Here is a 13,382-nt window from a genome sequence, read left to right on the forward strand (position 1 = left end):
CTACATATAATACCTAATCTGACAGTTAAATTGATTTAACAACCTATACGTAATATATATTAATTATATAATTTAATAAAAATTAATATATAATTTTGTAGTATATAAATTTACAGAAAACAGGTGATTTATTTTTATTTTTTTAATTATAATATATACGCATTAATTAGTTATTTATTTTGTATTTAAGAAGTAAAATTACAAAACTATTAACATCGGCTACTCCATGCAAAACAGTACAATAAAAGAAATGATATATTTCAATAAAAAATTAAACATAAATACTTTTTTCCTGACCTCTAATTCTCTTTCTCTGAAAGATAAATTATTACTAACACAATAAAAGAGGGATGAAATGTATCATGTGTAGTCATTTACTGTTGCTGTTAATTATTTTATAAATTAAAAATGTTCACATAAGCATTGTTATATCAATTACAGTTAACAAAAATATTATAGTTAAATATTAAAATAATAATAAGAAAAACTCTTCACTAATGTACATGAAATGAGTTCTTTAACCTTGCTTTTTAATATATCTCTTAAAACTGATGCAGTGCAACACAGTCAGCGTAAAAATTTGGATGGTCCAAACCAATGGTTACCAAAATTAAAAGAAATAATAAATATACTAACTAATAAAATAAACAAAAATTCTAAAACTTACAAAACTCACTGAATCACTATTCGATTAATTGCTATGTGCAACTGAATTTGTAGATAAATTTCTCTTGTCAAGAGCCATGAAATTTTTATGAGAAATGCATTAAAATTTAACCTGCTTTTTTAAGTTTGCTGAGTCATTTAAAAACGTTCTGATGGGTTATTTGAAAGGTTTATTTGGTAAAAAAGGAAACCTTACTTCCAAGACTTTACTTTTGTTGATTATAACTAGTGAAATCCAGAACGACATCATTCCAAATTTTGAATTGTTATTTTACATGTCACCACATCTTTTAAATAGCCTTCCTGAATCTCAAAATTAATTTACACTTTTAAATTTTTTTAGCTTCTCAAGCAAACACAATATTTCTGCAATTATAACCAACAGAGACAATGAACTGATTGTGCTGGCTTTTACAAATTTAGTATTATCAGTTAAATATTCAAATGAAGTTGTTACTGGCTCATCAAAACTTATAATAATTTTTCATTATAAAGTTTTAAATTTATTATTGTACGGTAGAAATTTCACGTAAGGGAATTCAATACTCCCTTCCTCTTTTACGGTAGACAATTATTATACCTGCAAAGAATCTATTTAAATTTATACAAAGTAATAAAGGAGAAACAATGATGAAACAGCTGAAGCCATAATTCCTTGCAAATAACCAAAGATTAACAACTCTGAACTTAATTGCTATACATATAAAACTGGTGACTGGGACACAATAAGTGTCCCAGCCGTCTGACACATACTGTGTCAGAAGATGGTACGTTTGTCACACATGCAAATTAGGTCAAAGTCATCGACTCACTAATATGTCTTCAGCCTTCCTGTCCCGTTCAATGAGTTTGTAATATTTGTGTGTCATGGTACATTCAATTCAACAGTGTGTTTTTATTGTAGAGAAATATGTTTGCACAACTTCAATAAATTTGGTTCATGAAAGGTTTTAAGGGAAGTATCCTTGAAAAATCAACTATCAAGATTTAGTGAAAAAGTGGTGAACAATTGGTTCTGTTACTAATGCAAAGAGAGTGAAACAACCAATTTTTCGATCTCCAGAAGTTGTCAGTGAAATAGCGCATCATATTGGAAGGAGTCTTTACAAGTCAACAAACAGGAGTTTCTCAAACATTTTGTCGGCATATAATTCATGGTTAACAAATGAAAGCCTATCGTGTCCGTGTTATGCATGAATTAAAACATGATAAGAGTAAACAAGTAAATTACTGCTAGTGGCTGTCACAGAATATTAGCGAAGGATTCCTTGATCCTTTTCTCTTCATTTGAAGAGATGAAGTGTGGTTCCATTTATCAGGCTACATTAATTCTCAGAATATACAGCACTGGGCTATACAAAACCCAAATAAAACCCATCAGAAACCACTCCATGATTTAAAAATTCATGTTAGGTGTACAATTTCTGAAAACAGGATCATCGGACCAATAATCTTTGAGGAGACTGTTAATATCGATGTCTATTTATGACTGTGTGAAGAATTTAAGTGTAACTTGATTTCAGAAAAACTTTCATATGGATACTTCCAACAAGACAAAGTGACTTGCCACACTTCTGATCGGTCTCTCACTTGAATCCAACAAAATTTCACAAAGGACAGAATAATCAATAAGGACTTATGAGCACCATAACCCAGATTTATTACTGTTCGATTTTTACCTCTAGGCCTATCTGAAAGGGATAGTCTTTAAGAAAAATCCACAGACAGTGGAAGAGTTGAAAGACAACTATGTCAAGAGATTGCAAAACGTTTTTCTGAACATGATTTACCGTGCTGAACTTTATGTAGCAGCTGGTGATGGGCATATTTAACAGGCACTTTAAAATTACATTGTAACATTACAAACATTTCTTTTTTCAAAAGCACTAGTCTGATAAGTGCAAAGTAATTTAACATTACTTTTTGTGTCTCATTTTTACATTTTTTTTCCTGGGGCTAGCTTTACCTGGCCCAACTGTACATACCATCAAGGTAAAAAAATGTAAAATATCTTCAATCATCTAGATAACAATATATTTTGTTTACTAATTAAGTCTGTTTATTTAAAATCTAAAATGAATGGGCGCATCAGAGAAACTTTGTATACAAAATAAAACAAAATGAGCAGATTTGGTCCATCTGGTGAACAGTAATGTCAGAACATACAAAAAAAGACAAATTAAAAACCCTCCTTCTTTTATTAAAGTTGGTTTTTAAAAAAAATTGTGTAGCAGTGTGGGAAAAAGATCTGGCTGACCATCCAAATTTAAAGCAAAGCAATGGAGAGTGATAAAATAGCATAACTGGCAGGTAGCAGCAGAAATGAATGGCATACTTATGAACATCCCAACGGCCGTAGGGGAAGACCCACCTTCTGATGCTTCTGGTTGGCACACCAACCCCCCTGTTCCTAGCCCTGATGGGCTTTAACAGGAGTCACCTTTCACCCTCTAACTCTTTACATTTCATAGTAATAGGTGAGGCCTCGTTGGGATGCAACCAATATAAATGCCTCGATAGACATTATATCAGTGATTTATAATTCAGCGTATGCCTTTACTGTAGGCCTCATCGGACATCTTGAATGTCTCGCATCGTTGCCCTCTGAACTAGCTAACCAAGTTCACAGAAGCACAAATCCCACACCTATTTCTACACTTTATAGAGCCAACTTGTGCATAAATGTCTCATAATATTCGAGGCAATTAAATAAATAACATACCACCAAAAATGTTGTTCGCAACAATGAAATTTATTTCTAGTTCCTTAGTGAACTTAACTTTCAGTTCATACCCCTGACATGGTTTCATTTATGGATTCCAGTCTGGTCTACTAGGGAGAGGCAGACAGAAATCCTATTCCCACTCAGCTCCATCGCAGAGTCCCATGTGACATTTACTTTCACCTACTAACATCATCCAGATGGCGCAACACCTCATGGCTGCATGGTTACCCATACCCTCGGCAGTGCAATCGTCGTTCCGCCAACAGCTAACATTTTAATAATAATCACCATTACTTTACTGACTAATCATGGCTTGATGCCAACACACCTACCTCTGGCCAATCAACTACCCGGGCGGTCCCTAGCCACCTGGGGTGCTACTCTACTTATACCCCTTCAGTCGTTCTGCTCAGAGCAAGGAACCGGAGGAAGCCAACTACGATAGTCCATTCTCTGTGAGTCTTCCAGTTGACTCACAGATCAAAAAAGGAATTCACTTTCTTGAGTTCCCTAACAACTCTGGTATGTTCAGTCTCATACCAGGGCATACTTATGAATATCTCAATCCCCCCCCGAAGGAGAAGAACACCCGTCTCGTGATGTGTCTGGTCATCACACCATCCCCTCCATTCCTAGCCTTGAGTGGCTTGATCGAAGGATATACTTATGAACATCCCAACTTCATAGGAAAAAACACCCTCGCTTTGTGACATTTCTGGTTGCCACACCACTACCCCGTTCCTAGCCTTATTGGGCTTTAACAGGAGAAGTATACTTGTGAACAACCTGATCAGAGGTTGTTTCTTTAATTCCATTTTACCAGACCATAAGAGCCCAACTTAATCCTAATAACTTAAGACTAACAAGAAAATAATATGATAAGAGATTTATGTAAATTTAATTTATAGATTAACTGATTAAATTTCTGTTTTAGGAATAATACATTTTCTGAACAATACAAAAATATAATTCGGTTTAACTAATTTAATCATTAATAAGAAATCCATAATCATGTTTAAATATTTATGTAATAATTAACTCTGTGTAAAAATCTTTAACAAAGATTAATTAAGTGAATGAGAAAACAGAATAGATAACTTTGTTAACAATGATAAACGTATTCACAAATTACCTTCGGGTCATATCGTTTATACTGGTCCAATCCAAGTCCTGTAATCAGCAACAGAAACAAAAAAAAAAAGAGAGCATTAGAAGTAAATAATTATTTAAGTAAAAATTCATTTCTATAAATATTATTAGAAACTAAAATAATACAAAAATCTAAATGATTTTATTATATTAGTTTGGGTTGATTTAATCTAATTAAAATATGAAACAGTTTTTCCAATCTCACTTTTTACTTGCTAAGTATTTGACTACAATATATGATGAACTGATTAATAGAAAATCAAAGTACACTTTTAATGTTTTTATAACTACTAACTATTAGCAAGACATTCAGTTAAATACAATATTTGTTTCGGTTCCACCTGGCAGCTGATGAGCTGTGCGTCTGTGGGGAGATCCAGTTGAACGAACACATGATGTTCGACTGACCAGCTCTTGGCGGAGCCAGAACTCAAGCCACCCTGGAACTTAGAAGTCAAGGGAAAAATTATCCACTCACAAGCAGCAAGTCAGTGTGGCAAGAGCCGCACTGTCAGACAGTGTGGGAGTTCCTTGATGCGGTTGCTTTGTTCAATTGACATCAGTAGTTTATGTAAGGGAAAATACTCCAATCGTGCTGCTGTAGGAAGCTAACCGAGATATGGCTGGCTACCAGCCAGATTAAGGCTCTAAATGCATTAATGGTGGACAGGTACTTGCTGGCATTCAGCGTCCTAGGCGTGGCAGCGAATTGCTGTCTTTGACGAGATAAATTTAATTATTGATAGTCATATATGTTTCAGTAGTTGATAGAGTGCGCCTACCCATTTTAGTGATATATGACAAGTGGGTGGTGGGACACAAGCGAGTGGTGTATGGTACCACGCTTTTTCCGCTCATGCGTTTAGATTAGCTCTAGAAACTAGTTACGACACTGGTTGCTAAACTATTTCGAGGCTCAGTAGCCATTTGTGGCACAGATATTCAGTCTTATGCTTTAGGGCGATCAAATGGGATGGTGGCGGGAGAAATGTCAAGCAAACCAATACAATTAAATAAGCAGTCTAGAAATAAATAAAATAACTATTAAGAACATTAACAACGATTTATAGAACAAAAAATGATGAAGAGCATTAAGATATATTTTACTATCCTTAATTTATTATCATTTTAATTTAAAAATTTAAGATTAAAGAAACAGAATAAAAACTCCTGTTACTACTAAAAATGACAAAATTTCTTTGGAGAGATTAAAGAAAATACTGAAAATAAGTAATCTGAGACATCTTTCGATTCAGAGATTGTTTTTTAAATAAACTAGTTACCAGTAATCAGTTGTTTGTAAAAATTGTACGAGGTGTGTAAATAAAGTAATGAGACTAGTTTTCTTTTCGCAGCCAAGGAGGCAACACTGTAAAGTTACTAGTAAACATGTGGTAATATGATGAACAACTTATTTATATTCGGTATTAATATTTTTAGTCTACTGTTGCCACGTGAAACGTAAACAAAATTTCGTGAAAACAGTTTTTGTGCGTTACAAAACTGAGTGATACTAATTATGAGTAATATTGTACAATCACGTTTTTGTTAAACTTGGTGAGAATGCTACTGAAACATTTTCAAAACTGAAAAGGGCATATGGAGATGACGCTCTATCATGAGCCCAAGTTTTTAGGTGGCTTAAAGCATTTTCAGATGGCCAGGAATCAGTAGCAGACGATCCATGCTCTGGAAGACCAATAGCATCAAAAAGTGACAACAATGTTCAGCAAATCAGACTTGATATGGAATGACCGGTGATTAACTGTCAGAATGATTACAGAACTGAATTTTAACCATACCACAGTCCATAAAATTTTGACAAACAAATTGGACATGAAAAAAGTTTGTGCAAAATTGGTCCAAAAACCTCACTGTTGAACAAAAAAACAAACTCACCAAGTCCCAAAAAAGCAAAAATGAGCAAATCAAAAGCATGCTAATTAGTTTCTTCGATAGTAGGCATTGTCCATAAGGAGTTTTTGCCTACTGTAAATCAATATGTTTGCCGAGAAATTTGTCAGAGACTGCAGAAAAGAGTTGCCCATGTGAGACCGGCCATCAAAGACAACTGGATGCTGCATCATGACAATGCACCTTGTCTCACTGCACTCTCAATTAATGAATTTTTGGCAAAGAAAAATATTCCTGTAGTTCCTCAACCACCTCATTCACTTGACTAAGTCCCTGCGACTTTTTCCTGTTCCCGACTTTAAAAAACACCTCAAAGGACACCATTTTGGAACAGTAGAAAACATTAAAAAAATGTAACCAACCATCCATGAGGATATTCTGGTTTCTGTGTTCCAACACTGCTATGAAGAGTGGGAAAATCATTTGAAGTGAAGCGTGGCTTCCCAAGGGAACTATTTTGAAGGTGAAAAGAGTCCATGTATAATTGAACTGTAAATAAAAGTTTTTTCTGAACCAGTCTCATTACTTTATTTACAGACCTCGTAATTTCATATTACTTTGGATATCCATTCGATCAAGATATATCAATCTAAAACAGTTTGGCCAATAAAAGAAAACCATTAAGTTCAGTCCCCAACTAGATCAGTATATTCTTTTCTACACTGTTTTATTAAAAACTCAGTTAAACAATAAGAACAACTATTTCATGTCTAAATAAAAACATGAAACATATTTATATATTTGATTTTCAACCTGTTCACTCTTAGAACAGAACTTAAAAAAAAATCTAAAATTTTGTAAATTCTGAAATTATTCTACAGGTGGAAAAGAATCAAGTATGCAACACTAGTACTTAATGCTGTTAAAAATACACCAAGAAGTTGATTTAAGAATTTTTAAAAAGTATTAATTTTTTTAACTATTTTTATTCTTACGATCAGTCCACATTTTTAAATGACTGAATTTTTTTTAATTATTGCTATAAGCTATTTATAGAGCAAAATTTTTTTAATATGAAATCTACAGAAAAGGCATCAATTTTTTTAAAAAGGCCTATCATCAAAATAATGAATGAAAAAATGTGAAATATAATTAAATAAAGACAGAAATTTAATTTTAATAAATTTAATTACAAATTATTTAAAACTGTCTTATCAAAGTTATGGCGCTAAAAAATTACATAGGACAAATTCTTTTTCAAATATGATTTTAATAATAACGTAAAAAAGTTGTGTTTTAATTTTGTGTATGATTTCTATAATGATGACTGTTCAGACTCTGGTGGCTTCTTTTTATATGTAATCTCTAAGTGAATATGTTAGCTGTACATTTCTGTAAAATACATTTCACATCCCATGATAGTTTAGGATTAACAAGCAATTATTTTTTCTAAGCACAAAACTTGGTCAACCTTGGTACTTTTTCATATGTTGCAAAGTTTCTCCCAATAAATACATTAATTAAGATGAACATGTTTAAGCCGTTTAACCCAATTAAACTTTACACGTGTTTAAGTAACATCTCGGTTTAATTGTAAATCAACAGTATCACGTGTTTCATTATATATTACATAATTCTAAATATGCACTTATTTTGAGGAGTAATCTGTCATGTTGCAGTTTAGAAAGCTGTTTTCAAAATTTAGAATAGTACCATTAGCTACCTATATATATAATATGAATCTCTGTAATGAGGGCAGCCTCCTATAACAACTATGTTTAGTAACAGATTTCATCTGAACATCAGTAATCTTAAGAAGGAATGAAAATGTTTATCAAAATACAATAAACAAGAGTAATATTTACATTGCATTCCATTTTTCTTAATTACCCATTCATTGTTATATACTAGTAAATGAAAATAATTCCCTAGGCTTGGATTAATCATATATCAATATTAGATTAATACAATGGAAAAAAAACAAAAATAATGTGAGAGATCACGACTACAGCTGTCATACCAAGAGGGACAGTAAACCACAAAAATAAACTAATAAGTCACCTTAAATGTTGTACAATAATATACTTTACCCAAAAATACAACAGTTATAATTTTTTTTACCACCATACACACTACCATAAAACTAAGAACATAAACACATAAAAGCAAATTTAAAATTCATATTATAACCTAAATAATATTATGTTACTAGACTAATTTTATTTTTAATGTATTATAAAGATGAATAAAGATATGTATATAATGAAAAAAAAAAAAAAAAAACATAAATGGTAATTTATATTTACAAGAAAGGTTTCAATGATAGATGAATTGCCTAAACATTACTGAAAAAAAAAGCACACCGAGTTATAATAAATGAAACTTAAAAAAGGACATAGGAAAAAGGTAAGTTTTCTACTAGAAAAATAATCACAGGTCTCTGACAAAACAACAGACTTTTATCCTGGCGGAGTACCAGTTAGTAAAAGATCGGTTGACAGGGAATGGTCCATTAAGTACCATTTGTTAAAGGTAAATACCATCTGTTAAACCAAATACAGATTTTAGTCACTTTAACTTTTATTAAAAGGAAAAAGAAAACAAATGATTCAGTAAAAGAAACTGAATTAATTGAACTGATCTGGAAAAAGGTTTTGTCCTAAAGCCAAAGAACATCTTAAAAAAAGTTCAGAACTTATTGAGGTGTGAAGGTAAGTAAAAAACATAATACAAAATATATTTGAACAGAGCAGAATATATGTTGAAAATATTTGGTAACTGAGCTCCACTGACCACACAACCAGTAATATGAGTACTATTACTGCCATTAATAAAATTCATAGGATAAAAGTAACTGGTTAGATCAAACTGAAGCACAATTTTTACAAAGAGCATACCACCTGTAACAGAAGACAAAAAATGTGCTCGTCTGAGGATGAAAATTATGACTAAATGAAATACTATCAGACCATTCACCAGTAACCCAAAAATTAGAAATCTACTTCAGCGGCTGTTTGTTCAATATATTTTATTATTACTATTATTAATGTTACTAAGATGATAAAATGAAACTATATGTACTACCTGGAATGTCTCAAGAAACAGCAGCCTGCAATTACTAAGATCATGAAGTAAGAAACAGACTAGTTTCTGAAAAGTCCCCAAAAAATGCTTTTGTAATGAGAAAAACCTATCTCCATATGGAAAAGGGTAAAAGGTGAATAGCCAGCACCTTAGAATGATATGACTTCAATTAGTAACAAAAAAACAAAAGAAGTTTACTCCTGTAAAATTTTTCTTCAAACACTCCCATGAATCAGATTAGACCAGATTATTTATTAATTATTAAATCTGGATTGTTCATTTAACAGCTATTAAACTTTTATTATTCAAGAAAATAATTTTTAATTAAATACAATGTTAATTAGAACTTTGTTTTAATACTTTTCTGATCAAATTATCAAGTTGTTTCCATTTGGCTTTTTGTGTTTGATCAAATTTTATTGTCTACAAATTATTTTATAACTATTAATTTTAAAAGTAGTAAAGAGGTAAATTTGTTTACAGAATAGAATATATTTACTTAAAAATAAAAATAAGGTACAAATTCCTATAAGCATTATTTTTTTATTGAGCTGCAAGTCATCTGTACAGCCACCCTACTTATAAAAGCAATCAGAGTGGCAAATTCACAAATTTCACTGAATTTATAAAGAAAACGGGAAACATAAAAATTAATAAATGTAAATATAACACAAAAATCATGTTTTATTACAAGATAAAGTTAATATTAATTACTGTGATACAGGCAACACGTCAGAAAGTTATTTTTTTAAAAATGATAATAAATAAGTAAATAAAAGTTAAATATAAATAAAAATATCCATATCTTTTAACTATCCCAAGATTGTTCAAATACGCTCGAGTTCTAAAATTTGGATTTAAAAAAATTTGGAGTTTTAAAAAATGGATTTAAAAATTACATTTAAAATTCTATTACATTTTTGACACCTAGTTTTATTATACTCTTCAGTATGGCTAGCTTTATATATTTAATAAATTTTAACAACCATAATGAAATTAGAAATTTGTTTTTGAGATGCCACAAAGTTAAAAATACAAATGCTATATAAGTAGAATATATAGGATTTTTCTTATCTTCAATGGCCCCAAACGGTTATAAACTGAATAAAGAAACACTTGAAAAAGGAAATCAACAATAGCAGATAGCCTTCCCAATGGTAGGCTGGGCATAATGATGTTATCACATATTTTGAAGGACAGTCAATCTTTCTAAAGATTGGGTGTTAGGGCAAATGTAACATTTAGAATCATAGTTGCATGTTAACGTATCTCAAGACTGGTAATGAACATCCTTCCACAAAGTAACAAATACTGTTTTTGTAAAATTTATTAAAACATTATAATTAAATTACGGTTAAATTTATCATATCTGGGCTGTAGAATAACACAAAAGGGAATATCATACTTATCTTACTGATTGCATCCTTAATTAATAATGTTATAATGTACAAGTTATATTAATAACTTTTGTATCAAACTGTTTATAATAAATGTTTATAAAAGACTTCTAATTATTGAATGATATGAAAAAAAATAAAAAAAACAAATTAAGCTGCCTTTGTTTAAGTAACAGAGGTTACATACAGACAGTCCTATAATACGCTCTTTAATTAATGACATTTTCATACACAACAAAATTTCCATCCAATGATCACAAGCTTTGAGCTTATCTGTTGGATTAATCAAATAAAAGAAATAAACTTTTTATGTTTATGATTTACTTGTGTTAAAGAAAATATATTACAAAACTAAGACCACAATAAAACAACTACTTTTGCTGATTTAGTATACAGACAATAAAAATCAATATTAATACTTGCTAATTGGCTGGAAGTCTACATTTATTGATTACTAACCCAAATTAATCTGGGTAATTATAAAAGACTCTAAAGTATAAATAAATAAAAAAATACATAAAATTATAACTAATTCCGTCTAGATTTTGATAAAATTTTTGGTTAAACTAGCTAACTAAATCTGAAATTGCAGAGTTGAATTCTATTATGTCTAGGTGCAATAAATAGTAGAAAGCAACACATAGAACAGTCAAATCAACTTTTTAATAAAATCATTTACTGCACTTCCTTCCAACCTGATAATTTTACAACACACGATCAGCTTCCTGGTAATAAAAAAACATAAAACATCAACAACTAAAGCCACGTTTAATGAACAAGTTCTTGAAAATTATTAAAATTAAATCGAAGTTAAATCTTATTTCCTTAAAACTGGGATCTACTTGAAAACTAATCTGAATCAAACCGATTTTTAGTTACTTATTAGTTTTAGTTAGTATCATATTTTTGAAAGTCCAAAAATTGTCATAAACTACTAGTGTATTCACAGAAAATGTTTTGAAAACAAATAATTTCTCAGGGGGAATGTGACTGAATATATAGTTCAATTATTCATAATTTCATATATTATAGAATTTTAGAGATAAGAATGATAATTTTTCCTTATGAAAACAGAATTTTCAACCAAGAACAGCCTGAGCCAGACCTTGGGAAATGCTACAGTATCTGAACAAATTTAATTTATTGTAACACTTATTTTAGCCAGTAATAGTAAATGGTCGATCAGTAGTGCAATGCGGTTAATATCCTATTCCAGATGGAGAAACCCTGCTTTCAAGAGAAGCTGTCAACACTGTGTATCCATACTCTGGAGGAGCTCTGAAACATTTCTTAAAGTGGATTTGCTTATTTTTTTAAAGGATTTTTACCATTACAAATCATTTTGAATAGGCTTTTCACAAATAGATTTATGCTGAGGATGTAGAGGAGACCTTTAGATTTATTATATCCTTGTAATTCATATTGTTAGTAAAAAGTCCTATAGACCTCTGAAAACTATTTTCTCTCCAGCGAATATACAATAAGTCCTATGTGGGACTTAAGAACTAGGCTGATAAAATACAAGCTTCCCAATCGACCCAAATATGGAATGATGATGGAAACTGTAAAAATTAAAGGTAATTTGGTGTTGGCAATGGAACACAGGATTTCAAGTAACAGAAGATGAAGAAAATACAATTATATACAAATTAACAACAATCACTCAAGAATATTGCATAAAAAAATATGGATGAAAAATGAAAGCAAAACACACATAAAACAAAAAAGCAGATGTGCAGATGCATAGGGGTTTATACATGTAAAAACAAAAATGTTTATGTTACCATCCGGTTGTTTAATTCCTGGGGTCATTGACCTAAGAAAATCATCAGGTGTCATGAAGACTTCATGTGTTTCTGCACCAGAAGTGTGAACATGAGTTACTTGAAGCGTAGCAAAATAACGAAATACTTTATCCGGAGTAGAGAAGTGTCGAATTCTATTTTCATATTCTATAATCTGCCACCATCGCATGCATATTTGTGTAAATATAATGTTGAAAAAAAATTTTAAAAACCAACACATAGTTTAAAGTAAGTAATCCATGCAAATTATTGAATATATAATTTTTACAAAATAAACAAAAAATTTACACAATTATTAATTTTTAATACAAAAGAAAATTTTAACATGAATAAATATCATTCCATTAAAAAAGTAAATGAGTTTTAAAAAAAATTATTACCATTTTTAATATTTAGAAAAAAAATCCTTTGAAAGCAATGAGAAATTTCTACCAAAGTATGTCATACATTTTCACTAAGCCTCTAATTAGAGTTGAATCTAATACAAATCTAACTATGATTAGAGAAATCATAGTTTCTCTAAAGATTCCAAAACCCAAAACATCTTTTTTTCTACACCCTCCTTTAGAAATCTGACCAAAATGGATTATTCCCAGCTGAATGCATTCAACACATAATATAATCCTGACAATAGATGAACATTATTCCTTAGTGAAGCCTGAACTTAATCTCAAATTTCTAAGAAAAACATTAAGTTATACA

At 30.7% G+C, this 13,382-nt stretch overlaps 1 protein-coding gene across 5 annotated transcripts in view; it reads right to left on the reverse strand.

Annotated features, from left to right (window-relative positions):
• The window catches only part of LOC142331572 (calcium uptake protein 1 homolog, mitochondrial-like), a 622,753-nt gene that overhangs the window by 58,690 nt on the left and 550,681 nt on the right, over nt 1-13,382 (reverse strand). For 4 of the 5 annotated variants that reach the window (XM_075377570.1, XM_075377569.1, XM_075377571.1 and 1 more), the window contains 2 exons: nt 12,660-12,834; nt 4,524-4,561 (listed from right to left, as the gene is read on the reverse strand). In XM_075377570.1, the coding sequence (XP_075233685.1) occupies nt 4,524-4,561; nt 12,660-12,834 (213 nt within the window). The remainder of the gene's footprint in view (nt 1-4,523; nt 4,562-12,659; nt 12,835-13,382) is intronic. The other variant, XM_075377572.1, reaches the window with a different exon arrangement.

Source organism: Lycorma delicatula, chromosome 10 (assembly GCF_047948215.1).
Source record: "Lycorma delicatula isolate Av1 chromosome 10, ASM4794821v1, whole genome shotgun sequence".
In the NCBI taxonomy this organism is placed as follows: domain Eukaryota; kingdom Metazoa; phylum Arthropoda; class Insecta; order Hemiptera; family Fulgoridae; genus Lycorma; species Lycorma delicatula.